Here is a 27,709-nt window from a genome sequence, read left to right on the forward strand (position 1 = left end):
CCTCAATTTTCTCAAACAATCCATTTTGCTTTTTGTTTTCAAATATATTTTCCGAAAAATATCAATTATTTACATTAAATTTACAAAATTGATGATGAAACCACAAAAAATGTCATATTAAATAAAAAAGTTGACATTTTAAAAATTTCATAACTCGAAAACCACTTCTATTCCAAAATTAAAATTTTTAGGGTTGTTTTTAAGGATATAATAAAGTATATTCTCTGAAAATTTCAAAGAATTTCGAGTTGAAAGAAAAAAGTTCTGGCTATCTGAAAAATGATAAAAGTATATAATTAACATATAAAATATAATAATATGAATGATAAAGAAAATCAAAAATATTCTTAATCCCTACACAATATTATAATATCATAAACGTTAAATAATAACAATAACAACAATTATGATCTTTAAAAATTTATGATATTAGATAGTATCCAAAGTATAAATAAAAGCGTGACGCTCTGTCCTTGTTTACGGCGCGCATTTCAAACGCCACGCTCGATCTGACTCGCGCGTTGAGTCAAAAATCATGATCAGCCTGGGTTTTGCAGGGGCCAGGGCAAATCAGCCGGGTATTTTCTGAAAGGGAATTTGATGCCCTTTCGAATGAAACAAGTTTCGTCCATAAAAGCGATGGCCCAAATCGCTTAGAAATCCAATTGTTAATAAATTTTTATTGCTCATAACGCAGGGGGTACGAGTTTGGCTGACAATCGTTTATGATAATACGACTTATAAACTACCTTTTGCAAGTAAATTTATCCATAAAAGCGATGGACCCAAATTTTTGCGGTGGGCTCTCGGACTATAACTTAACGAAATAAAAACAATCAAGCAAAAAGTGGGTAGATTTCTTCAGAGTATACCTGAACAAAAAATATCAGCTGCTGATCAACCCTCTACTTCGAAAACTGTATAGATATGACAGCATTTTAAAAATAGGCAAAATTTTTTTAAAACAGTGGTTTAGTTAGCAGCTCGCCGTGAAGCTGGTCTTGAGTGCAAACCAATGACAAATTTTTTTAAAAGTAAAGGGTTTACAGAAAAGAATGCGGCCTCAAACGAGTCTCTAAGTTATATAGAAGCTGAGATATAAATTTTTGAAAATGACTGAAAAATCGACTTTTTTCAAAATTCAAAAAATGCTCCAGCGGCCGGATTTGATCGAATCGATCGAAAATTTTCAAAATCATCTCCTTTTCTAATGTACTTTCGAGGAAAAAATCGGCATCAAAATCGGTGACCCACCCCCGCAACCTTCGGTCGAAAAGTAATAGATCTGCCTATATAATATATACATCCTATAGTAAACATCAAGTAATTTTTATATATACATATATTTGAGCTGATACTTTATAATCATACAGACAATTAATTTTGTTTACCTTATGTGCTCAGGCACAATAGTCTGTGAATTACTTTGTGTGTTTACCATTGTATCGTCACTTTGCATTGCTGAAAGCAAAAAATATTTAAGAAATGAAAATATAAAACAACATGCAATAATTTATTGTACAGCAATAAAGTCGTTAATACGCATGAAATCAATAAAATTATACCTAGCATTTTCTTTTGAAGATTGCATAAAACATGTTTCTGCTTTATTTTTCATTGAAGTGTCGATCAAATTGGTCTCGGACTCACTAAAACTGTTTTTGCTGTTAAAAAAAAATATTGTAAATAGAATTTATTGCAATCTTCACATATTATAATAAAAGAAAACATTTTACATCATACAATAATACACACCGGCTGTTTTCACTAACATTTATTATGTTGTGTTGATTTTGCACTTCTTTTAGCATTTCTCCTTCCTTCAACAGTGGCAAATTTTCTGTTGGAATTGCATGATCATGAAGTCTTCGTAATTTCTTAGGCGAGTAATTTTCACAGTTTGCTAAATACGCTGGCTTTGGTTTGTAACAGCTTGGTGTACAGTGGACAGAGCATATGCGAGCTACAAAAATTAATTTCAATAAAGTGTTAAAAATATATGCCTCAATATTATAATTTATATAGATTCAAAATAGCCTACCGTTTTTTAGGTTAACTTTTTTGTTGGCAGCTTGCACCCATTTTAACGCAGTTTCTTCATCTTTTGGATAAGAGAAAAATTGAATATTTTTCTCTTTTGCATTATCGCTTTTATTTTTGCATTTACTTACACTACACATAGGCATTGATAAATGTTTAGTATAACGCTCTCCCCTCCGATTTTCTTAAAACTTTGTAAAATCGTTTATTTCTGTGTAAAAAACATTTTGAGAATGAAAATCGTCGCTCAGGTCTTGTTTTTTTTTTAATTTAATTTTTAAGTTTTGATGTCGGTAAGGTAGGGTAAAAGATTAATAAAGATTAATTTTAAAAGACCATTATAAAAGACCATTAGTAAGTAATTTTTACGTTGTAGAATAATATTTTGCCTGAAATAGATTAATGAAGTGAAGTGAAGTGTGATTAATGAAGAAGAAATTAAGTGTGTGTTAATGCGTCGCTTGACTAATTTTCAACTTGTGCCAACTGTTCTTGTTTCAACTTGTTTCAACTTGTTCTTGAGTGCTCTACTTCGGACATTATTTCGATTGAATTATTGCGTTATTATGGCGATTTATTGAAGTACAGTAATTTCGCCACAAGATGCATGTAATTTTTTACATAAACAATTTTCCTCGCTGCCCTCATGTACGAGATGAGGGCAGCGACTTGGCAACGTCAAACAGTTCGTGCGGTTGGTACACTTGTTTGTCTTTGCGCTCACTCACACTAACGTGCACCTAACCTTACGCCAACGATCCCAGCGTGCGGCGTTGCCACGTCGCCGCACGCTCGAGTTGTGAAAATCAGCGCTTGAGCAGCGGAAACCAAACTTTAATTATTAATTAAAAAAAAACTGTACGGTGGATCGTGTTCACCTTCAACTATAGGCTTCCTCACAGTGTCCTCTTTTTATCGATATATATTGTTCGGACATTTTTGGCAAAAAATTTTTCGCAAACTCGTGTTATTCATGGGAAAATATCTCTTTTCCTATTAGACCAATGTTAAAATCACCTAATTTTGAAATAAAATATTTTGAGAACGGGATGGTGAATTATCTTCTTTTTGGGCTTAATCGATTCAGGAGAGTTCCTTCTTTCGATATAAAAAACAAAACCTATCACTTTTGGCAAAAGTCGTTCATCATCGAACTACTTTAAAAGAAACAAAAGTTTTTTGTCAAAATTGCAACTTTTTTTTAAGTCTCGCTGTTTCCTTAATTTTGCACTTTTACTTTCTTTTTTAGGTTCATCGACAACTATAGAGAATAAGAACATTTTTTTTATTTTTGTTTCAGGCGAGCTGGCGAGTACAACAGGCGCTATAACGCCCGCCAATTTACAAATCCGGCGCCGAAACCGCAACCTCATAAGCTTCATAGTTCCTAACACAACTATTATTTTTTAACAAAAAAATTATTTTATCTCTTGAAATGTATAATAAAATACCCTAAAAGTTTGAAAAAGATTCGTCGCATTGATTCTTAAAAAAAAAATTATTCCGACAGTTATATTACCTTATTTTTTAGCGTGTTACATGAGACTCCCCCCTTAATTACCAAAAGACGTCCTCGAACCGTCTTCCGAATTTTTCCATAGACATCTAAAAGTTGTCTTTTATAAGACATTTTTTGGAACATGTACAAGTATTTACAATTTAACATTATCAATTAATATACATATACAACGTATTCAATTTGGATATAGCATAGCCTATAAAAAAAATTTACTGCCAGCTAATTTGGTACTCACAATCAGCTATTTTGCATTGTTTAGTATCATAACAATACAATTAAAAAGAGAAATTGTTTGGAAACGTGTTAACAAGAGAAAAAATACGAGACAGAAACTGAAATCAATTGAGAAAGATACATCGATATATCAATGATTTAATACTTACATAATTTTGCTAAACAAAACCGTAATCTCTGTTGTTTCAAGATTATCAAAGTTATGTAAATATTAAGTTATTTATATATACCGATTTATATATATATATAAAACAACACATTCTTCCCTTTCGTATTTTTTTCCTTGTAAAATTGTATTATTCTGTACTATTAATTTTTATTTTACAATTAATATATCTAAAAATGGTCTAAAATAAAAAAAAAAACGTCTATAAGATACTTCAAAAACGTCATAAATCGGGTTATAAAACGTCTCATGAACTACCATCGCGACTGAGAAGAATATGACAGTCACTAATAAATGACAAAGTTTTTGGTCCTGGTAAAATATTTAGTCTTAAAAAAAAATTTTTTGACAGTATAGGTCTAAAAAAAAGTAACTTATAACAATAATTGCCAGATAAATTAAAATACACCATTTACGAACAACATTCGTAAAAAGCAATAACCTATGCAAAATATTAGTCGGATACCCCAGGATACACGGGAATTTCTGGAAAGCAAAGGAAAAGTTAGCCAGAGGTGGGGATATAGGAAGACATAATACAGATACATAAAAAGGGCCTTGGCATGTAGAAAAACTTAAGCAGTAATAAAACGTTAAATTAGCAGTAAGAAAATCAACAGTTTGGATTTGCTACTACTTACGTTATGCTATTTACCCTTAAAAGTTCTTAACTGTAATTAGCTGATTTGCTTTCTTAAGTTTTATTGCATAATTAAGTTTTTTTGTGTGCCATGGTCTTTATAACTAATGTTATCTCGAGTAGAGGAGACCAGGGCGAAGTCGGCCCTTTTTTTCGGTGCCAATTTTTAACAACAAAATAAATCATTTTAGTGAAATATAGTATACCATTGTAAAGAGTGAACCCTTGGCTACAAAATTTATATAGGCATTTTTGGTCTACGTCGCTTTGTTCAACCGGTATAGAGTAAAAACGACAAAGGTGCAAACATCGAAAAGTCAAAATTCCCGGGGCGGAGTCGTGTCTTCATTCTAGGACTGGATTTTAAATAAAGATACATAATTTTGATCATAAAAAGTAATAAAATACACTTTATTCATTGTTTTTTTAGTAGAAAAATGGAAAGCGGAAAATAATTTCAAGAAAATCAATTTTTTTTTCGCTAACAGTTAAAGCATGTATAAAAACAAAGTCTGATGAACGCACGCACTCGTTGTGTGCCTTAAGCCCGTATCAGACTATCGACTGCGAAGACCGACCCGACTGCCGATCGCGACTGCCGACTCACATTTAGCCAATAGATCATGGTCTATTGGCTAGATGTGAGTCGGCAGTCATGGTCTATTGGCTAGATGTGAGTCGGCAGTCGCGATCGGCAGTCGGGTCGGCCTTCGCAGTCGGTAGTCTGATACGGGCTTTACGCCTGCACGAAATGCACTGTTTTTCATCGGCTCTGTTTTCTATTATCTCCGAGCATACGCAGCATATATTATTTAGCTTTCTTGACTTGGTTTTGGGTTGGAAACAACTTTGCCCCGAACACAAGTTTTAGAGGTTTAGTCGCTTATAAAATAATAGAATTCAATGAAAATAAAAAATTGCACTTAATTCGTGTTCAGCATGCATTACTCTTTAGAATCACTTTTACTTTGAGATTCGGAGAGACAATAATACTTAAGATACCTACGAGTTTTTTTATGAGCTCGGTGCGTACGAAGTGTGCGAGTATTTCCTCAAGCACAATCGCAAATACATCAATAAACATCAGGTGACACCAAGATTAAATATTCGTCATAATTAGTTTTAGCCTATCTATTTTAAGGCAACGGCCGGATCTACGAAGTCTAATAAATTTATACTATAATTCATTGTCATAATTTGATATGTATCATCGAGATACATTTGCTCTATATATTTATTTAATTGTAGATTATCGTTACCTCAATAAAAAAAATTTCTAACTTACCAACCCGATGCGCAACAGGCGGAGTTACTCAGCCACGTATAATAGCTACGGATGATACTGTAACATACAAAATAATAAGATTCAAATTAAAGAAGCGCTCAATAATCAACATTTTAAAAGATAATTCTTACACGTACTCTAATTTGTCTTTCAATAAAATATTTAGCAACACAATTATCTTTACCGAAAAAGATCTTTACAAGAATAAAATTTTAGATAATTTCTCTTTCTTTAATTATTTTTAATTAAGATAAAATAATTCAAATAAATGGAAACGAATTATTAATTTTATGTAGCAAAAAAATGATACCCCAAGGTTGCTCCGCCGATGCCCGATGTCTCTCTCGAACCTTCTCCTCCTCTCAGGACGTCAGATTTCTCCTTCTCCTCCTCCTCCTCTCACCACACAGGTCACTCGCGAGAAACACTCCCGGACCATTACCGAGCGAAACGACGTAGTTGAGTTGCACTTTCTCAGGTGGCGCATTGAAAAATGCGTCCTTGCACTCCTTGCTCAGTTTACGCTTGCGCCCTCAGAAAGAACACAAGAGGGCCGTTCTCAGGTTAGATGTATCATGATATCTACGATTTCAGTTTTCAAATTTTAATAAGAATAAGAAGGCTAAATTCGATTCGATCGCTGATTATATTCATGTTAAATGATGGCAAATAACAACAGTAGTTGTTTTATTACTGCACCTGGCTTCTGTCCGGATTGCGGTTCAGTTTTACCTTTGCTTGACGAAAGAGGAGGAGTCACATGTTACACGTGCAAAAGAGAATGGGATTCCGAAGGTGTGATGCAAACAAAAATCTTTTTCAGTTAAAAGGTTATATATAAAAAGGTAAGGTTAACCAACTAGGAAGTGAAAGAGGAGCTTGAGTAGAATACGTAATATATACAAGCTTGTCTTGTATTCGGTATGGTTTATTGTACTCTGTCCATATCTGCTGTCACACCGCATCTGATGTTTCCTCTCAGCTGCAGCAGCATTTCCATCAGAAAGTCCATAAAGATAATGCATATTGCGATATTTCTCGTCGCTAAACATATTTTCTTTCTGCAATCACAATGTAATTTTCTATATAGGAGCACTTGGTTATCCACTTGACTACTCTTTTTTTTTAGTACTGCTTTTTGTGGTAAACACTGTCATCTTTTAAATGAGACGTGCATGCATGACGACAGCAGGTATGAACAGAGTAAAATTGTGGCATATACAATTGGATTGCAATATTATACACTCTTGGCATAAACAAGTTTAAATAAATGTGCAGGAGATAGTGTTCAGAAACAGGTTGATAGTATAACTCCACAACGACAACGAATGCAGATAAATGTTTTGTATGCTTATTTAGCAGCTGTAAAACTTATCCTACGTATGAAGCACTGTATTTACTAAACCATGGCAAATACAAAAAAAGTTTATATACATTACACATTATACTCAAGCTCTTCTCTTACCTTCTAGTTGATTGTCCTTACCTTTATTTATATATATATATATATATATATATATATACTGTATATTGTATTTAATATATATTATTATTTACTATATATATAATATAAAAAATTGCGTTTAAAGTAATCCTTAATGTGCAAGCTTGAGCAGTGATTTAGAATTTACATTAATTTGGAGACTCAATTTCTAATATTATTTTCCAGTTTTTGGCGACATGAAAATGGCACATACAATCCTTTTCAACACTAAACATACTTATGCATCCACTAAAGAAGTTGAGGACAGTGACGATGATGCGGATGGACCAGTAGTAGAGCGACAATGTCCTCAGTGTCAAAATGATAAAATGTCTTATGCAACATTGCAATTGAGATCTGCTGATGAGGGACAAACTGTATTTTACACATGTACCAAATGCAAGTATGTATCTGTACATAGCAATATTGTGTTGACCTAGCATTCAGATATTATCTTCACATTAAGTTTCTGTTGCTTGTAATACTTTATTAATAAATAAAACATCTTATTTGCAGATTCAAGGAAACAGAGAATTCTTAACATAAAATTTTATGTTATATGTTGTATTTTATAAGAAATATGGAACAATATGATTCCTCTGTTTCTTCTATTTTGTATAGAAAACATACATTATTTTTATACTGTATAAAGCAATTGAAGAAATGAAAAATTCTAATACATCGTATTGTATTTTATATGTATTTTGTTTTCTACATATATTTTTATTAAAACATGCAATATTAATCCGTTATTTATAGAGTTCTGTTAATAAATATTACTATCCATACATACAAATGTATATAGCGGGATAGTTTTTGAGATTTATATCTCAAGATATAAATACTCCGCCTTAATAAAACATAGAGCTTTATTCATAATACACTCAACAAATAGTGGTGAAAGAGAGTACACTTATAATTCCATAACTCTACTGGGTCACAATATTTTCTTTCTAACAATGCTGTTACTTAATTAAGTGTTCAAGTAAGTTTGTATATACAATGCACGCGTGTTCGGAATAAAAGTTAACAATTATTTTAATAAATTCTTGATCCACTCTCAAAATTGTTACAGTGGTCCTTGCATTAAAAAACTTTAATAGAGAGTTTGTCGATAGTCCCCCTTATACTTATCCTAGGTATGCATTTACACATTGGCACTAATATTTGCCCGTGGTCTAACAATAATAAGAAGTAGATATGCTATCTTACATTAAGGGAAAGTGTCTTGATAAACAAATTGTTGAATTTTATATGTATTCATTACGTAAACTATAGGTATACGAATGTGATATAAAGTCATGTAATTGCACTTTTTTAACACTTTGGTATACCCACACACACACACACACACAGTATAAGAATAATATAGAATAGAGAAATAAAATTTATAAGTAAAAGAGGCAATCTCGATATTATGAAACCATGAATTATTTTTTCAAACAATCAAAATATGATGATATGATGATATGAAAAGTGTTTTCTAAAATCTTTATCTTTGAAGAAACTTTAAATTGATTTTATCTTGAATTTAAAGATTGTTGTTATAAAGTTTTTAGAAAAAGTTGAAAAATTTAACAGTAGATTATATATATATAATTAAAAAAATTATCGTGTGTGTGCAAAAAAAAAAATTATAAAATATTTTAATATTGCATGTAATTTCATTAGCAACATATTAGCAGCACTCTATTTGCAGTATCCATAATAATCTACTACTAATACAAATAATACTATTTTTGTTGTCACGGTGGAATCAATTTCAAAGGTGTTGAATAACAAAATCTTATTATTAATACACTTCTCGTTTAGAAGATTTTACATATTAAAATAATATTAGGACCAATATTTTTATAACAATGCAGTTATCAAACGCGATGCTTATATTCCCAAATATTATATATCCCATAGCATAAAGTATATATATGTTTTATAAAAAACATATGTTTTAGTAACTTGTGCATATTATCATACGCTTTTATTATACATTCTTTTTATGGAAATTTCTTTGTACATATTATTTTCATAGTGAAATGCCTCTCTCGAAACGTGCAACAGTTTGTAGAGGTACAAAAAAATAATATGTTACCTACCTATAGATCATTACAAAACATTGCTTTCACATATATTATCGTCGATCCTGAAAGTATAATTTGGTTAGCACTTCCTATATAAGTTTTCGTCGGTCATCATATATATAACGTCTTACGTTGTCGCACTTTCATAAGAATTACGAACGTCACAATTCACAATAGTTGATCAAAACAGTGTATTGTGAAAATATATTACGCTTCAAGAACATTCCTAAATATATCTCAAAAATTGATCGGCTTAATTCCACATTTTTGTGCACGCAAAATTTTGATTTTCATACATTAATTGATTACATCGTCGGCGAATGTTGTAAAGTTATTGACAGGACTATGCTTGTATAATATCCTCATTTCGTCAAGATCCGTTTAATTAGTACGATATAAGTATGCAGCACTAGCGATTGTTAATATCACGGTATCGGAGTAATCAATGCTAATTTGCTTCTTCATACATAAGAGTTTTATATTTTTGCTGAGTATTCCAAAGCCTGAAGATAACATATATGAGTTCAGAAAATTTATTTTTACATTAAAATCAGAATTATTTGGCGCATTTTACGTATTAACTAAATTTATCACCATAATTTTTAATGTAATCTATTGTAATCATTTGGCAGATGTAGTGTTCAAATACAAATGTAAACGCGTTGAATAGGCCGTAATAATTGTTATATCTCAGAATATCGTCGATAATATTATTGTCGAAAAAAGCAGTACACAACAGTGTACTTTTGCTTTTTAATTTTATCGTTATTAGAAGGACATAATAGAAAATGTATATATATTTTATGTGATAAATGTTATTTGGGGGAATAAAAGTTTATATATCATTAACTTTAAATAAATTTAAGAATTCTGCCATTTGATAGAATAATATTATTTTACATTTTACATTATTTGTATTTTATTTTTTAAATGTTGAAATGTTAAATTTTAAAAATCCCAAATGCAATTTTAATTAAAGATATCTTTTTATTACGCAACTTTTAAATTACACAAAAAAAAGGGTGCAAATTACAAACTTGCACATTGCTTCCTCATTATTACAGAAAGCTTATTTTATTTAATGTATAAATTTAATGTATATGAGGAAGCTTTTATTTTATTTAATGTATAATTATTAGTATTTATTTTTTTGGCTTCCTCATAGAGGAAGCTTTGTGAGCAAAGGGTTCTACTTGCACACTTAAAAACTATAAAGAAGCCCGATATCTCGGAAGTTAGAGCAAATTTCCCGAAATTTCTCTATAACTCCAGAACTAATTAACCAAATCTTAACAAATTATATATGAAATAGGGTAAAAAAGACTTAAAAAAATATAATAAAATTAGAAATAGATCGATATCTCCAAATTTGCGAAAATTAAAGCATAAACAAACATTTCTGCAAATTCAAAATTTTATTAAAAAAGAACCCCTTGATTATTAGCAATTTTTATTAATTTTATTATATTCTTCAGTCTTTTTTTTCTACCCCTATTTAATATATAATTCGTTACGATTTGGTTGATTAGTTCTGGAGTTATAGAAATTTCGGTAAATTTGGCACATACACACACACATACATACATACAGACATTTTTTTAAATTGCAATTTTTCGACATTTTAGAACATTCTGAACACATTCAGAAAAACAAAAAAAATTTTTTTTTTACGAAAACAAAGCTTCTTCTATAAGGAAGCAAAAAATTATTAGTTTTAAAGCATATTTTTCTCTAATTTATTTTGAAAGTAGACATGTATGTATATATGTGTATGCGATGGCATTTTAATTTACATTTTATTTAAAATTTTAAGAGATCTCATTTATCGAGATGATAACTGAACTCATATATGTGAACATTTTGATATTTCAACTTAATATCTCGTCAAAAAGAAAGTGCGATTGCCGTAATATGAAAATAATCTAACTTATATATATCGAATCAATGTATATAAATACGGAACGTATTATTTCAGATGGTTAAATTATTTATGGTATTCGTAATTAAAAAATTCAGTTTGAGACAAAAAATGTAATTTTTGTCATTTCAGTAAATCTCAAGAAAAAAATGGGACGCGTAGATTACTGAATAACTTCTATTAATTAATTGATGAATTAATTAATAGACCGATTAATTATCGTTCTATTATTAATTTCGACGATATAAGTGGCAACTTATATCATATCGCGGTAATTAATAATACAATTTCGTTAAATAATCGCAGACTCTTTAAATGAAAATCGTCATTAAATCACGAAAGATCGCGTCTTATATATATTTTCGCTATTCAAACTTGACGTCAAGTCGATTGGTTCATTCGACCATCCGAGAAATAACTGTGTGTTGCGTGCTAATATAACGTTTGAACAATGCGTGTATGGGTTAAAAATGGAAGTACGAGCTGCAATACGGAATACACTCTAGTGAGGTCTGAACGGCGAGGCGACGAGGCTCGCGCCGTTATTAGGCCTTCGACACACCGTTTGATCGGCTACTTTAAAAAACGTATCAAACATGTATTTTTTTTACAGACCTGCCCTGCATAATTTCGCGACGACCTGGTGCCTAATTAATTATTCTATCTCTTCTCGCATTTTTTATGGTTACGCTCGCTCTCGCTCTCTCTCTCTCTCTCTCTCTCTCTCTCTCTCTCTCTCTCTCTCTCTTTCTCTCCGTCTCTCCCATTTTTCTTCGGCAATCTCACACCGCTATGTACATTCTCTAAACGCTCATATTACATATTGTACATAAACTCTGTACACGTGACGAAGTATTTACAAGTGTGAGGCAGGTGGTGTACAGCGTCTAGATTGTCATCACTATCCCGTGCTCCGATCATGATGACGTCTGAAAGCATTCATCCAGGAAGTTCTCCAGCGAGTGATACAAATGCGCCCGCGACTGAACGATACCATGGTCCTCATCCGTGTACGTCTGCAAAAAAACGAAAGAATTGCAAAGTTACTTGGCGATACACGCATATAGGTATTAATTCAACTTGCCTGTGTCGAGAACGTGAACATTACCTGTTGTCTGAAGAGGATGTCCTTCTGCTCCAACACCTTCGCAAGCATAAGCGATTGTTGATAGTGCACGTTGTCGTCCAGAGTACCGTGAATCAAGTAGTACATCTTATTCTTGATGTTCTCGACCTTATTGAGCAGCTGGCCTTGCTCGTAGCCTTGCAGATTATCAGCAACGGTTGGCAAACCCATGAACCGTTCGGTATAAATCGAATCTGTAATTGCAATTAACACGACTGCATTAATAAGGATAACGCGTGAGTGGAAAAAAAGGACGAATAAAGGTTTACCGTCTACGTTTATATGTGTTCCGCGTAATATATTATGCGGAAATTGCACAAGTGTGACGTTGCATAAGTCTTTTTAACGCCATCCTGTAAATTACGTGTATTTTTCTCGCGTGCTCTAACAAAAGGAGAGGTAAATGCTGACACGAATTTAAAGCAGTTGAGAAAGTAATATTAAAGCTGCAGTAGCGCGTCCTTTTCCTACACGGAGAGCGCTCACTTTTCTTCATTAAAACACCGGTGCTTAAAAAATTCTTAGACAAATCCCGGGGCCAAATGAGCTTAACATAAGTCATTTTAAGTAAGCCGCGTTCTCCGCAAGTAAGCTCTCTTAACAACGTTTCGTTTATAGCGAAGAAAATCGAGCTAGAAAAATAATGCTTCACGCGTGATACTACTAATGATGTCGCAGCAATCGAAAAATAAAGATAAAAAAACATCAATTTCCATTAACTATATTTTCTCTCTATCTCTTATTACATATTTCAAGTATGATTTGCAACGCACGGGACATATAAAATAAATTGTTCACTGAAGATCAATATTCCTAGCATAGAAATAAAAGATATTGATTCAAATCTAATTAGCGTTATAATCTGCTATAATTTTTAATTATTTGTTATAGTTTACAATGATTTATGACAGTTACTTTATTTCTATTACTTATTATACATTATAATTATTACAATCAGATCTCTCAGCAAAAAGCCCTAAGTTCCGACTTCCAAAAAGACAAATTCTCTTGTCTTTTTTAGCTCTCTCTTCTTTAGCCTTAATGTTAAAATGCTTGAGACAGAAAATACTTTCCGCTTTTTGCGCTAATTATTGCTACTAATTAGGCATATCTATCGGTTTATTAATTTTTCAGAATTTTTTTTACTTTTCCTACTACCATTGATGAGCCAACCTGACTTTGCTGATGTTAGCGCGGTGTGTAATTCAACGAATTACAAGAAATTGCTCATCCAGTTGTAAGATAATTCCGGTTTACGTTGCTAAATAATTTTTCTTCCTTTTGAGATAACTGTAGACTGTAGACTAAACACACTTCACGTGTTGCGTCGTTAATTCGATCACCTATTAATAACGTACCGTAAAGGGCCCAATCCGTAACTGGCGCGACAGACATGCCGCACTTGAAGACACCCTTTAAGTCCATGGCGAGCGTCATGCCGGTCGCATATCCACCATAACTCCAGCCCCATATCGCCGTTCTGGTACGGTCAATGAAGGGCAATTTGTCCTGCAGATGCCTGTAAGAAGCAGAGAAAAGGTGAATCAATATCACTGAAAATACGATATGTTGAAGCACATATAGCAAAAATATATTACCTATCTACACAATTTTACTCACGAAATTGATTAAACATTTTTAAAATTTTCTAAAATATCTGCATAGTATAAGAAAAAAAAGAGTTAGAGAGCAAACATTCAGCATATTTTTATAATTTATACATCAGGAGGATAGATATTTTTTTATTAACATTTTCATTAATTATTATTTTAGTTTCTAAAGCAATAGCTTCTGAACGACTCTTCGTTATTTTTGAAGCACCTGATTAATTTCGTAAAACCCAAGTTATTGTACATCACCGAGAGGTGACGTGACAGTGAGAAAAGAATATCTTTGCAAAAACGAGGATCTTGCAACTTACAAATTTAGGAAACAATATCAAAAGGAATATGTTTATGACAATATCTTTTGTCTAGGAGGATTGTGTGCGAGAACGCGCCTCACAAGATTACCTCTTTTACTAGAGAATGCCGCAGCGCCCGTAAAGAGATAATCGCCCCTCTCGCTGAACGCGCAAACGAGATAGTCGACCACTTTGCGATGAGAATCGATGAATAATTTGTAATTTTTCTACTTCCTTCTCTCACCGTATCTGCCGTATCTGTCATTATCTCGCGTGCACTCTGCGCGATTATACGTGCTACCAATGTGCCTGATATTACAGAACACATATAGCACATAGATCGCCTTCGAATGAATCGTGTGTTACGCAATTGCAAATTTTTATACAGTAATGTAGTTTAGTGCATTATAATTATTGAAACTTTTCAGAGAATCTAACTTTTTCATAGCCTCATTAAATTATTTTTACTGGCTCTTTCACAGAGAAAATAATGCTTATTCTGATTTAGATAATAGAGCCATCACACTTCTTCTGAATAAGAAAATTTTTGGTTTTTTACGTTTTAGATACCTAAAACAGCTAGAATCACTTACACTTCTTAGTGAGCAGGATATAACATATTGAAAAGAGCATTTTTGTTAATTAAAAAATGAAAAAAACATGCAAAGTTTAATTTTATTCGCTGTTTTTCGTTTTTCTACAAAAAATTCTTGAAAAATACCTTTTTTTACGACGTTTCAAACCAGAATACTCCCTCAATTTAAAATGGATAATGCTTCAGCTGTACTTTAATTATCTCTCTAATTACCAACGAATTCGGATATTGTGAATTAAATAAGGGAGTTTGAAAAAGTGATATTTCATCACGGTATCCTTAGAGAAAGATCAACTGCAATTTGGACGAGGAATCCACGGACAAAGAACGCGAATGTTACCTCTGGGACGACCCGTGTATCTTTCAGACGTCTCCCAGATTGAGCGCGGCGTCTCGCCTCATGATTTCCGGAAACCCGAGAGTGGATTCCACGCGCGCGAAGCGCCCGCGTGCGTTGCTCTCCCGCCGCCACGCCACCCCGGAAGAAAAAGAGGGGTAAAATTCGTATTTCTTTCCTTCCAATCTTTTCGGGCTATTGTCTCTGGCATCTCTCGTGTGTTCGATAATAAAATGGTCCCGGCGGGATCAGCGCCCACACCGGCATGGCCGGTCGACCGGCCGGGCCGCCGCGCCTGTAGAAATAGTAAACGGCTCCTCGCGCGCGCGTACGGCGACGCGCGGCAGATTTCGTTTCTTCTTCTCCTCCGTTCGCTCCCTCGGTGAAATTTATTTACCTCGTAAATCGACCGGCGGCGGTACGTTGAATTCTATTTCTTTCCATGAGAGAAAAAAAACCGAGGAAAAAAAAGAAACTATAGACGGAGAGAAAAGGGAAGAAACTCGGACCGAGACGCTTCTCCCTTTCGTTTTGCGGCTCGCCCGTTATGTGTATACTCTCTAGGATACGTATTTCGGTCTCGGTCAGACTTCTATCGGTATTCCCCGTGGCCCTTTGTCTCGTCGCACTTATTTGTTGCCTATCGAGAACGCCCGCGGTCCGATACGCTGCGCGAATTTCAAGGCAGCTAGGATTTTCCTGACGTTTTAATTACGATCGCGTGTACGTCGGATATTTAAATTATTGGAAGATCTCGACGGAATTAAAAACGGAATCGGTATAAATTAGCGCGACAAAAATAAATTAACGCTAAAGAATAGGAAGATTTAAATTGCAATTAATGTTAATTAATTTGGATTGATGATGTATATCTTGAGCGACAATCTGAATTATCTTTTCTTTTTTTGTTATGGCAAAAAGAATCGTCAAATCGATCGAAAAATTGTACAACTTTCGTATCACGTATTTTAAAGAACGTAATATTTAATTATTTCTGGCATGACGTAACATAATAGATTTTTCCTTTTGTGAAAATATGAAGAAATATTATAATAAATTAAATCTTTCAAATACTTTTTTAGAAACCTTTTCCTTTTTTAAACTAATTCGCAGCACGCATGTCTAAAATCGGGGACAAAAGACATCTTAAAGACATCTTTAAGACGCTTTATATCCCGGATTTTGGACATGGTGCTGCCTGGGTCATTATTTATACGTATTTTATTATCGAATCCTGCGACACTCAATCTTCAAATCAACCACGGATGCTTGCACGGAGCTATGATTTCCCCACCCCCCCTTAGGATAAACGATTGTTAGTCGCTCTCCCCCGTTTAAAGGATCATTACGCTTATGAGGGGTGCGTTGCCGTCCCCAAGATTTCCAGGCTTCAAGGCCGCTTACGTCACTCGTTATTCAGCAATTAAGTGGTCGTGGAACCAACGGGTGGAGTAACCAGCGACAAGCTGGTTAATTGGTCTGGTTAGCCGGTTCGATGACGGAACAAAGGCTGGCAAAAACGAGACAAAACGCGAAGGGGTTTCGCGAAGAGTTGACGACACAGCTAGGGGGAGAACGGCGCGGATCGCGAGGGGCCGGGCGGCCAGGAAGAGCTTTGAGTTGAAGAGAATCGAACGATTCCGTAATCGTTTGGCCCGTTTCCAACTCCGTGACTCGCTTTTTACGTGCCGGACGATGCATTGGCAAAACAGCCGTAGAGCTGGCGTAGAACACCGGGAAACGTGCGAATAGCGTACGTCTTCGCAAATGCCATTTGACATAAGCGACTGAACGTTTTTCAAAGAACGTTATTCTAAGGCCATTGGATTACTCTATAATTAACACGAAAGATCCTGAGGCTTGCGCTAAAAAGGGTAAACAACTTTGACGAGCAAAAAAAATTAATTCTCTCTCTCTCTCTCTCTCTCTCTCTCTCTCTTTTATACTAAATATTTAAGAAATAAAAAACTCTGAATGTTTGAAACTTTGGCACATGATTCTATATTCTTTTATATTTGCTTTAAAAGAAGAATCGTAAAAAATGTTAATATTTAATAACAAGAGTTATTGGTAATGAAGAGAAGCAGTTTAGTAGAATCTTGAAAACGGCTTCAACGATTTCTTTCAAAAATTTTTTACATCTTAAAAATATCTAAAATGTATCGGAAAAAGATTTTTGAATAAAATTCTTGAAAAAAGAAAAAAAATATTTTAGCAAAAAAGTGAAAAATTACATTTTTTTCAAAATTTGTTTTTAATGTATTTTAGAGACACTTTTCTCTAAGTATATGAATCCGTTTTTTATTATGTTTTAAAAAGTGACGCCAAAAACAGGCCAAAAATTGCCTGTTTTGCTACTCTTGAAATCCGACTTGAATTTGGTGCTAAACGATAGTTATATATGAGACATTAATCCTCTAGGCTACGTTCGGAAACGTCACCCGGGTATACACGGGTATACTCCCTTCTCCTAACTCGCTGAGATAGAAAGAGAAGGGAGTATACTCGTGTGCACTCGGGTGACGTTTCCGAACGCAGCCCTGAAAGTTTCAGATTGAGCCTACTTTTTATCTCCACGATATGATGGGTCAAAGTTTGCATTGTGCACCCCAAATCGTGAGAGGCACGGGAACTCACGCTAATCAAGCACCCCAAATCGTGAGAGACACGGGGACTCACGCTAATCAAGCACCATCTGAAATGGGTCAGAACAGTTGATGCACAATGCAAACTTTGACCCCTCATATCTTAAAGATAAAGATTCGAGTGGGCTCAATCTGAAACTTTCAGAGGATCAATGTTTTATACACTGGGCAACAAAATTATCGCAACAAAAATTTTCGTCAAAAATTTGCCCAACTTCAAATAAGCACAACTCCGCGAAAAATTGTCATATCTGAAAGTTTTTTTTTTTTTTTTTTTTTTTTTTTTTTTTTTTTTAAGGGTGAAGTTTGTACTTTAAAGAACCATTGTTTGATTTTGAATTTAGCCTCCTCCCCCTCCCGCCGTTCTTCCAAAAGTAAGGCCGTGTTTTTTCTTTGAAAAATTGCATACTTTGACACATTCTACGGAGTAGAATGAATTTTTTTCGTAACTATCATAGCAACCATCGTAAAATATAGACTTTTCCCTGCAAATTAAAAAAAAAATAAGCCCGTACGATTTTTTTTCGCCGAGTTATGGCTTATCAAAGTTACCTATGCATTTTTGTGCATTCAATCACCGCCAACATTAGCATAACCCGATGGACACTACGGGGAGGTTGCTGGTCGGATTTTGCCCATCGTGTGTGTGCGTGTGTGCGTGCGTGCGTGTGTGCGTAGTGTTAGCAGAGATTTGCACAAACTAATTTTTATTCAAACAAAGCATTGTTAAGATTTTGTCTTTTGTTTTCCGAATGAGCAATACAATACAGTGACTGCAATACTGTGAAGTTTTGTAATACTGAAGTAAGTAACTTCACAGTACATTACTTCTCTAAGTAACTTCGCAGTATTGCAATCACTGTATTGTATCGTTCATTCGGAAAATAAAAGACAAAATCGTAACAATGCCTCGTTTGAATAAAAATTAGTTTGTGCAAATCTCTGCTAACACACATGCACACACACACACACACACACGATGAGCAAAATCCGACCAGCAACCTCCCCGTGGTGTCCATCGAGTAATGCTAATGTTGGCGGTGATTGAATGCACAAAAATGCATAGGTAACTTTGATAAGCCATAACTCGGCGAAAAAAAATCGTACGGGCTTATTTTTTTTTTAATTTGCGGGGAAAAGTCTATATTTTACAATGGTTGCTATGATAGTTACGAAAAAAATTCATTCTACTCCGTAGAATGTGTCAAAGTATGCAATTTTTCAAAGAAAAAACACGTCCTTACTTTTGGAAGAACGGCGGGAGGGGGAGGAGGCTAAATTCAAAATCAAACAATGGTTCCTTAAAGTACAAACTTCACCCTTTAAAATAAAAAAAAAAACTTTCAGATATGACAATTTTTCGCGGAGTACGTTGTGCTTATTTGAAGTTGGGCAAATTTTTGACGAAAATTTTTGTTGCGATAATTTTGTTGTCCAGTGTATATAACTATCGTTTAGCACCAAATTCAAGTCGGATTTTAAGGGTGGCGAAACAGGCAATTTTTGGCGTCACTCTTTTTCGTTACTCCTGAATCATGTTCACCACCACCTATTGAAAGGAAAGAAACTGTTTTCCTTCATTACCAGTCTCTTCCGTTATTACTAATATTTTTTAATGATTTTTTTTAAATCACCATAAAAGAATGTAGAATTATGTGCTGAAGTTTCAAATATTCAGTTTTTTATTTCTTAAATATTTTACTTTAAAAAGATCTATTTTTTCGCTTGTCTACCCCCTTAAGATTCTACTATACTCTCTTATGATTCTATTATTTGCTAAATTTCCACGACGCACAAAATTGAGATATCGATAAATATATTTGAAGTTAGAATTATTCCTTTTCGATAAAGGTGACAGTGTAAATATCGACAATGGTATCTGGCGAAGTAAATTTTCGCTTCATTTACGGGACAATATTTTTCAAATAAACGCCTATCGTAATAAAGACATTGTACAAACTATCGATGACGCTATTTGGTCTATTCAATGTTTAAGTATTGAACTTAAAAAATATATATACATATATATACATGCACGAAGTGCCCAGGTATTCCTCATCCTTTTCTCTATTTATGTACTTCGGTCGATGGACCGATACTCTTAAAAGTTTTACGACTCTTTTTACAATAAGAAAAAAGATCACTAATTGTGTTTACAACAAAAATTAGATTAGCTGCGTACAACTCAATTTTCTTTTTTTATTTGTAAGCAATTTTCCGTTTTAATATAAGTAAATGCAAACTATTTGCCTTCCTTTATGGAACACCACAGCAACGTTAAAGGAAAATAGTTCGAGCAAGAAATAATGAAATTATTAAAACGTTTGGAACCGCGCACAATGAAAAAGCAATTTTATAGTAATATTTCTGCCGTTGTTATTCTGTTATTATTATTCGAAGAGAAATCCGGTCGTCAAAGGGAAAAATTGGGGCAGAAGTCTGGAAATGACGGAGATAAAATCTTCGTGAAACGAAGAAAGAACCGCCGCTGCTAAGAGTTTACCGCGTCCACGACGCGGTGTACTTCGTGATTCAACATTTTATACACCATGCCGTGCGCTAATTTCTTGCTGCTATATACTAAATTCCATCCGGAAATTCCGCGCGCGGAGATTTGCGGAACCGCCAATCTACGCGCGCCGTCAGGCTTGCGGGTTCGCGGTCGCGCGGCGGCGCGTTGTCGCTTAAACAGTAAAATATGACCTCACCACCGGCACGGAATAGGCATTATTCGTCACGGTCGGAAGTTTGATGTTTCGGTTTAAAGATGAACGGTCGTATAAGTGGGCGAGCTCTCTCACCACTGCCACTAGTCCCGCTTTCCCTCTTTCTTTTTTTCTCTCACACGTTCTCTCACGAGATAAATTACTCGTGACAGCTAAGTGGAAATACGAGAGGAGAGCCCGGCTCTTCTTCGTGGTACATACCTATACCCGCCACTCGACGGCGCGGCGGGCGTGGAAAGGGTTACCCGATAAATTCAGATAAAAGTACGAGCAATTTTCTTCTTGTTAACGCGGCAGTGATGTTCTCTCCCTCCCTCAGGTGCCCGCGCCGTGAAAAGAACTTCGTTAAACGTGGTCCTCGGACGCGTCAAGGGAGCCCGGAGTTAGATTAGTTAACTTGGGGTTTAGCGAATTACTCCGATCGCGCGGTGATAAGTCACTTTTAAAGCCTCGCCTATAATTAGGTTTGTCTTAAAGCAAAACTTTGTCCGCCACCCTTTCAGAGGAGACGATTGCGTCAGACGCACGTTCGGCTTCAGATTCCGCCCGCGATCGTTCGTTAGCATCACCGTCGAGAGCTACCCTGGCGCGGCTGGGCGTCGAAAGCAATCTCGGGTTAACAATATAATGCGTCTTCTACATGTAAACGTGGCGTAAAGCACCCGTGGTAAACGTAATATGCGCCTCGCTCTAACGGCGAGAATATGACCGCGCTTGCCGTAAGAGTTAGATCCTTTTTCAGGAAAAATGGACGCGGGGTCGCGTTAGACGGGGTTTAGAGGAAAATTGGTCTTGCTGAGAGGGGCCCTAATGAAATAAACTTATAATTTAAAAAGCTCACAAAATTAAAAATTAAATTAAGAAATAAAGGGCATCGAGCCTTAACGAGGTGTCAGTGTTAATTTATCAAATATATTAATACAAATTACAGGTTTCGGTTCTAGCATTGAAACCATCTTCAGTGTCTATTTTAACGCATTAACAAACTTGTTACACTTAGCGCTATCATTATAATAATTACAAGAGTAGGAGAGACCGGGGTTCGTTGGCACCGTTTTCACAATTTCGGCATTTGAGTTTTTAAACAACTAATTATCATGATTAAACAGTGCTAATATGATAGAGAGAACCTTTCTTTACGTTTTCATGCCCGAAACGATCCTGTATACTGTATAGTTTCTTTGTAATAAGTGAAATACGAACATGCTGCATTGTAGCTAGCTTGCCCCGATAGTGGGGCAAATTGACATATATCATGGTGTAAGTTGGCTACAGGAGCTACAGGTAAGGTTGTAGGACTAAAGTCCATGTTAAATTAATGAAAACGTAATAGAAAATAAAAAACATATAGCAGATATGTTCTCGATAAAGATTGAATCTTTTAAAGTTGTTTTGTAATGATCGAGCAAAATGCTGTTGTAGAAAAACAATTGTAAACTATTTCAGATATAGTTTTCTTCAATATAGTCTGTTCACCCGAGACCCGAGGCAGTTTTGACGCGTGGTTGCGCTGCCGCGCGCGTGGCCGTGCGTTATCGCGAGGCAAGGTGCGACAACGCGCGCATACGTGCCTACGCGAAACGGCGTAAGCGTGACAACGAGCGTCTACGATACGCTTTGCGGCATTTTAGACCCATAGGGCACTCGCCGTCGCACCTTGCCTCGCGACAGCGCGCGGCTCGTGCAAACGTTAACGCGCGGCCGCAATCGTGTGGCAACCGCGCGGCAGAAACGCCTCGTGTGAACACACACACACAGGCTCATAAAAATATTAAATATAAAGCCCGGTCTACGTAGGCCACACTGGCCACAGTTCGCAAAACGCAAGACACACGCACGGTCTACATGTCAATCTAACCTCTCTGTGTATAAAGGTTAGATTGACATGTAGACTGTGCGTGTGTCTTCCGTTGATTACATCCGTTGTAATCATCGACCGACAACTACATTCATTAATAAACATTTTACTTACATCTTCTGCTTCTCTTGCTTCTATCAGCATTGTAACGCGAATCACATGTTCGCACACGTCTCACGCGCGCGGCAACAGCAAGGTCAAGCTAAGTGTGTGTCGTGCCGTAATATGAGTCTAGCGAAACTCAGCACAGTTTACAGAAGTTTGATAAATGCGAAGTAATTAATTTTGAAGTAATTAATTGTTATTTTGTTTAAAAATTTAATATTTTTTATCTGCCCCAACGAAAAGAGATATCGAGTTAATTCCAACGGCACAACGTGGCACAAATTATTATCTATCAACCAAAAAAAAAATGGGTTTATTTCGATAAAAGTGCGGGGCTAGTATAATTTTTTTTTATTTTTTTTTCTTAATTGTTATCGAAGTTATCAATCTCTCGTTTGCGGCACAAGTCAGCACAAATCTAGCACAATACGGCACAATAAAAAAAAACTGAAAATTCGAAAAGTGCGGGGCTATCAAAAATTTTGTTTTTTTTAATTTTCTCGAATACGCTTTGGGTTACGGAGTTGCGGTTTGCGGCACAATACAGCACAAACGTAGCACAATACGGCACAATAAAAAAAAACTAAAAATTCAAAAAGTGCGGGGCTAACTTCACATACATGTCAACATGCCCCATCTCTACATGTGTCAACATGCCCCATCCCTACATGATTTTATATTTTAGTCATTTTATTATAATAAATTAATATTGTTACTCAAAATAACATGTCGTATAGTAACAGAAACTTTTATTAATACGATATTTTGTAACGCTCAAAAATTTACTTGCCACCTCTTGAATCAGATTTTTCTCTTTTTTTTATTGTAATACTTATCTGATTTAAATAAAACTTTGGGGGAAGTACCTATGTCATGAAAGAGATATTTGGTGATAACTTTTCCATGGTATTTTTTGCAATAAATACATAAACGGAACGCAACGCCAACTTGCCTCTTGTGCCAACGAGCCCCGGTCTTCCCTATATCTAATACGCAGACGACAAAGTTGGTATTGTACGCAAAGCTGTAAAAGAAATTTCTCAAATTAAAAACCCGTGTTGCAGAAAGTAATTCTAATATAATACATACTATGGTCTGTAGAGAGAACGCTCAGAGAATCGAACTGTCCACATCGTGGCTGATGTGTTAACTTTGGAAGAGAGTAACCGACAATCGAGAGGCGCACGAACAAAACCGATTTTAAAGAAAAATAGGAAAAGGGAAGGGGAAAGGGAAAGACTGTGGTGGAAGCAAGAATTAAGGAGGGAGCAATCGGAGAACAGGAAGATATTCCTCGGGAAGAGACTCGGTATCCTTTTGTTTGTTAAGAGGGGATACTTGTCTCTTTATATGTATCATCTCTGACGTGAGACTGCTCTCGAGTGAACGCTCGACGTCCAAAACTTCCACCCCTCCCCAGTCAAACTCGTGGTCAGTTTGTAGTTTATGGTTCGAAATTACCGAAGGGGAACGAGGATTTCTTTTGAGATCCAACTTATGTTCTCTCACCCTGGTCCTCAACTGCCTCTTCGTCTGTCCCACATAGAAAACCTCGCAGTCTCTACATGGGATTTTATAGACGACCTGACTGTGAGACAGCTTGTCAAGGTTGTCTTTTCCCGTCCTAATAAATCTTTTAAGGGGGTGCGCAACCGAAAAGGCAATCTCTGCAGTTTTGTTAATGCGTTAAAATAGACACTGAAGATGGTTCAATGCTAGAACCGAAATGTCTGTAATTTGTATTAATATATTTGATAAATTAACACTGACACCTTGTTAAGGCTCGATGCCCTTTATTTCTTAATTTAAAATAAACTTAGTTTCGTAGAATGCATCATATTTTGTGTTAGAAGTAAATTTCGCTTTGAAACCTCCAATATAAAATTAAAAAGTTATTATTCGGTGTATTATTGATTCGGTAGCAACTTTTATTAAATTAATTTCTAAAATCAGTATTGAGTGATTTTTTTGAAAATCAAAAGTTGACAATCAAAATTATTTAATGACAGTTAAACTTACCTGGTAACGTTAATCTGATCGACAATTTCGACGGTGCCGAGGCGCCGGTATCCGGCGAACAGCATGTCGTTACCCATTAATCCGGAGCCGCGACCGTCGATGGCGGCGTATATGATACTTTTGTTTGTCACGAGATACGTGCCCCAATCGATGTTAAATTTCTTCGTCACCTGAAACGAATCCGGGCCGCCGTACCTGAAAGGCAGACAGATTACGTGACACACAGGTCGTCACCACATTATCGGTATCTCTCATCGCTCGCGCCTCTTCACAATTTTACGTATACACGTATCTGTTCATTTTACGCAAACTTGATTCTTTTATAATTGCACAAATTAACATAGAGAAATATAGCTATATCTTGATTTTTATTATTTTTGAGTCTTACCTTAGCGTTTAATTTTTTGAAAATTGTGCGATGAGGAAGAAAGAAACTAGATATCTTATTTATAAATTTATAAATAGAAAGCAGTTCATAAATTAAAATAAAAGTTAATTTATAAATAAAGAGTACAAATTATGTACATTTATATGCAGTAGTTATAAAATTGTTAATATAATTTAAAATAAGAGTAAAATAAGGGACGTGTAATGTATAACGTGATAATGGCTCCGATAATTGAATCTATTTAGACGTTGCAAAATTATGCTCGGCCAAATTGGCCTTTTCCTCTTCGTAAAAAAAGAACTCTAATCTCGTTATATTAGATTTAGCAGATGTAGCCGGCTACTCTCCCGATTGTTTAGCGAGCAATTTTCTCGACTTCCACGCTCATTTACGGATTCTCGACGGTCGTTTGCGGAAAACCTTGTTGCCACTTCCGCGGGAGAGGCTCAAAGACGAGGGGACGCGCGCGCCGCGCGCGAAGAGAGGAGCCAAACGGTGACGAGAATTAGGAAATGGAAGTTCGAGAACGAAGATGGCTTTTCTGATACGGCGCATTTTCAAGATGGGACATCGCCGACACTGACGTGGAAATAAAGACGGATAGTAATGATATCCCGTGGATGGCGTGATATAAACGCGAATGTTCTCGAGAATGACGGCGATACGACATTCGATAGTATCGTGAAACACGCATAGTGCTATCGAAGCGAAATAGACCGTAATGATAACTAATGATCTGCTCCATCGGATACTATATAGCTCGTATAGGAAAGCCATAAACGCGAGATAAAAAAATAAGAACGCTGAAGAAAGAAAAAATATCTGAAATAACTTCTTTTTTATTAAATCACACGTGTGTAATTAATTGCTAATACGATTTGCAGTTTCTGGCATGTCGTTTTATCTTTACACGTGCATTTCTTAACTGCAATGTTAAATATTAAAGGATGAAATTTAAACTAATACCTGGAGTTAGATAACATTTTATTATTTTTAACTACCATGTGTCGAAATATATTATTTTAACACAGAACAATATTATTTTAACTTCATTGTCTTAGTTAATATAACGACATATTGAGTAGCGACCTATAGAAATGATTAAAAATGACTCAAAATGAATATAATTTCACACTGCTAACAGTGTGTGTTGAAAATTTTACAAAATTTTTCAAAAATATTAATTACTGCAGATATTTATAGAATAGTGTGATTAACGCTAATCGATATATTAAGCTATATAATAAATTTCTCAATAGATTGATTCTCAAACTTGATTTAGAATTTAGCACACACAAATGGCATTTAAAGTTAAATAAAAAAAGAAATCGCAATATCCTTCTTGGAAAGCTACACGTTAATTTATACAAACATTTACCCTTTTTATAATTTCTTAATCCGCATACGAGACGAATAAAGTGAACCTTAGCTGTGTCAAGAATTACTAACTCAAATATCGCTTAGAAATTAATCAATTGTTATCATACCACTTTAAATTCATTGTACGGTTAACATTATGCTGATCCGCAGTAACCTCGTGTAATCGCATGTAAATCGTGTCACGTGTAATCTCGTACTATTTCCGACGCAGAAAGCGACGTAATCACGCGAGAGTACTTCATGTCTTTATATAATAAAGCGAATTGAGGGAGGGAGGATTTGGATTTACGAGTTGGAACTGTGTTACAGCGGCTAGAAACGCGAAGTATATATCGAGCGGCGCTCTGCATCGTGCCGATGTTATTGTATCGTAACGAAGAGACTGATATCGCGTGCTTTGAGCGAGAAACCTTGTTATAAGTGCATAAACGCATGAAAATACATCAGTACTAATATTATTATTTTTTTATACTTGAAAAAAAGGAATAAAATAAATAGAAGGAGAAAGGGAACTTTTCTTCGTTCTAGTTTTCATCGCAGTTTGCAGTAAATAAGACTGTCAGGCGTCTCAAAATAGTAACAGAAATTGCACACGATGTGTAGCAGCAGAAACTTTGAAATGACGCTATGACTCTATTTTAATTAAAATAATAAAATAATAATCAAAAGCATTTTAATAGCGTTTGATATATATAAGTCGCATATTTGAAAGTCTCGAAACATAGCAATACGTATTGACCGCGAAATACAGGAAGGAATACTCATTTACACAGCATCGAGAGTACTGATTTCACGGAGAGGTCGACGGCCCGTCGTCGGTTTCGACGAAAACGTCTCGTATCGCGGACGCTGGGCGTCGCGCGATCGATGATCTAGATTGAACCTATAGGAAATTTCATTGAAAACCAGAGAGAACAAGCGATCGTCCGGATACCCGTGATATGTGAAAACTCCGGTGCGATCCAATATACCGTTTCAAACACAAGGACAGTACAATTACTTCACTATAAAGCGAACGGTGGAAACTCAAACTTTCTTTATTCGCCATCGTCGAGCGAACGCGAGACGCATCTATCGTGGCAATTGCGATAGTTCTTCTATGAGTTCAACTTTATTCATTCATCGTCATTTTGCATCTCTCACAGTCGGCCAAAATTTACATCTAATACGGACAATGAGACACAGCAATAAAATTAATGTATAAATTATATTAATTGCCATGCATTTTTATATGGAGATTTTAGGAAAAAAAGAAAATTCCATT

The 27,709-nt window shown here is 35.2% G+C and overlaps 2 protein-coding genes and 1 long non-coding RNA gene across 6 annotated transcripts in view; 1 reads left to right on the forward strand and 2 right to left on the reverse strand.

Moving 5' to 3' along the window:
* Positions 1–1,504: 1,504 nt before the first annotated feature.
* On the reverse strand, positions 1,505–2,185 carry LOC143907454 (uncharacterized). Its single transcript, XR_013259853.1, has 3 exons — positions 2,042–2,185; positions 1,756–1,963; positions 1,505–1,664 (listed from the first exon to the last, which is right to left on the reverse strand). It is a non-coding gene; the product is annotated as an uncharacterized LOC143907454 (long non-coding RNA).
* A 4,219-nt stretch (positions 2,186–6,404) lies between these two features.
* On the forward strand, positions 6,405–8,069 carry Rpi12 (RNA polymerase I subunit RpI12). The gene is made up of 3 exons (XM_077424258.1): positions 6,405–6,679; positions 7,554–7,770; positions 7,884–8,069. The coding sequence occupies exons 1-3, from the start codon at positions 6,544–6,546 to the stop codon at positions 7,906–7,908; spliced, it is 378 nt and encodes a 125-aa protein (XP_077280384.1). The 5' UTR covers positions 6,405–6,543; the 3' UTR covers positions 7,909–8,069.
* A 3,991-nt stretch (positions 8,070–12,060) lies between these two features.
* Positions 12,061–27,709, reverse strand: part of LOC143907445 (venom dipeptidyl peptidase 4) — a 432,526-nt gene continuing 416,877 nt past the window's right edge. For all 4 annotated transcript variants that reach the window (XM_077424253.1, XM_077424255.1, XM_077424254.1 and 1 more), the window contains exons 12-15: positions 24,678–24,872; positions 13,848–14,008; positions 12,472–12,683; positions 12,061–12,379 (exon numbers count right to left, since the gene is read on the reverse strand). In XM_077424253.1, the coding sequence (XP_077280379.1) occupies positions 12,281–12,379; positions 12,472–12,683; positions 13,848–14,008; positions 24,678–24,872 (667 nt within the window). In that variant the 3' untranslated portion in view covers positions 12,061–12,280. The remainder of the gene's footprint in view (positions 12,380–12,471; positions 12,684–13,847; positions 14,009–24,677; positions 24,873–27,709) is intronic.

The sequence above is a fragment of the Temnothorax americanus genome, unplaced genomic scaffold (genome assembly GCF_048541705.1).
Source record: "Temnothorax americanus isolate GAGA-0224 unplaced genomic scaffold, ASM4854170v1 Scaffold80, whole genome shotgun sequence".
Classification (NCBI taxonomy): Eukaryota; Metazoa; Arthropoda; class Insecta; order Hymenoptera; family Formicidae; genus Temnothorax; species Temnothorax americanus.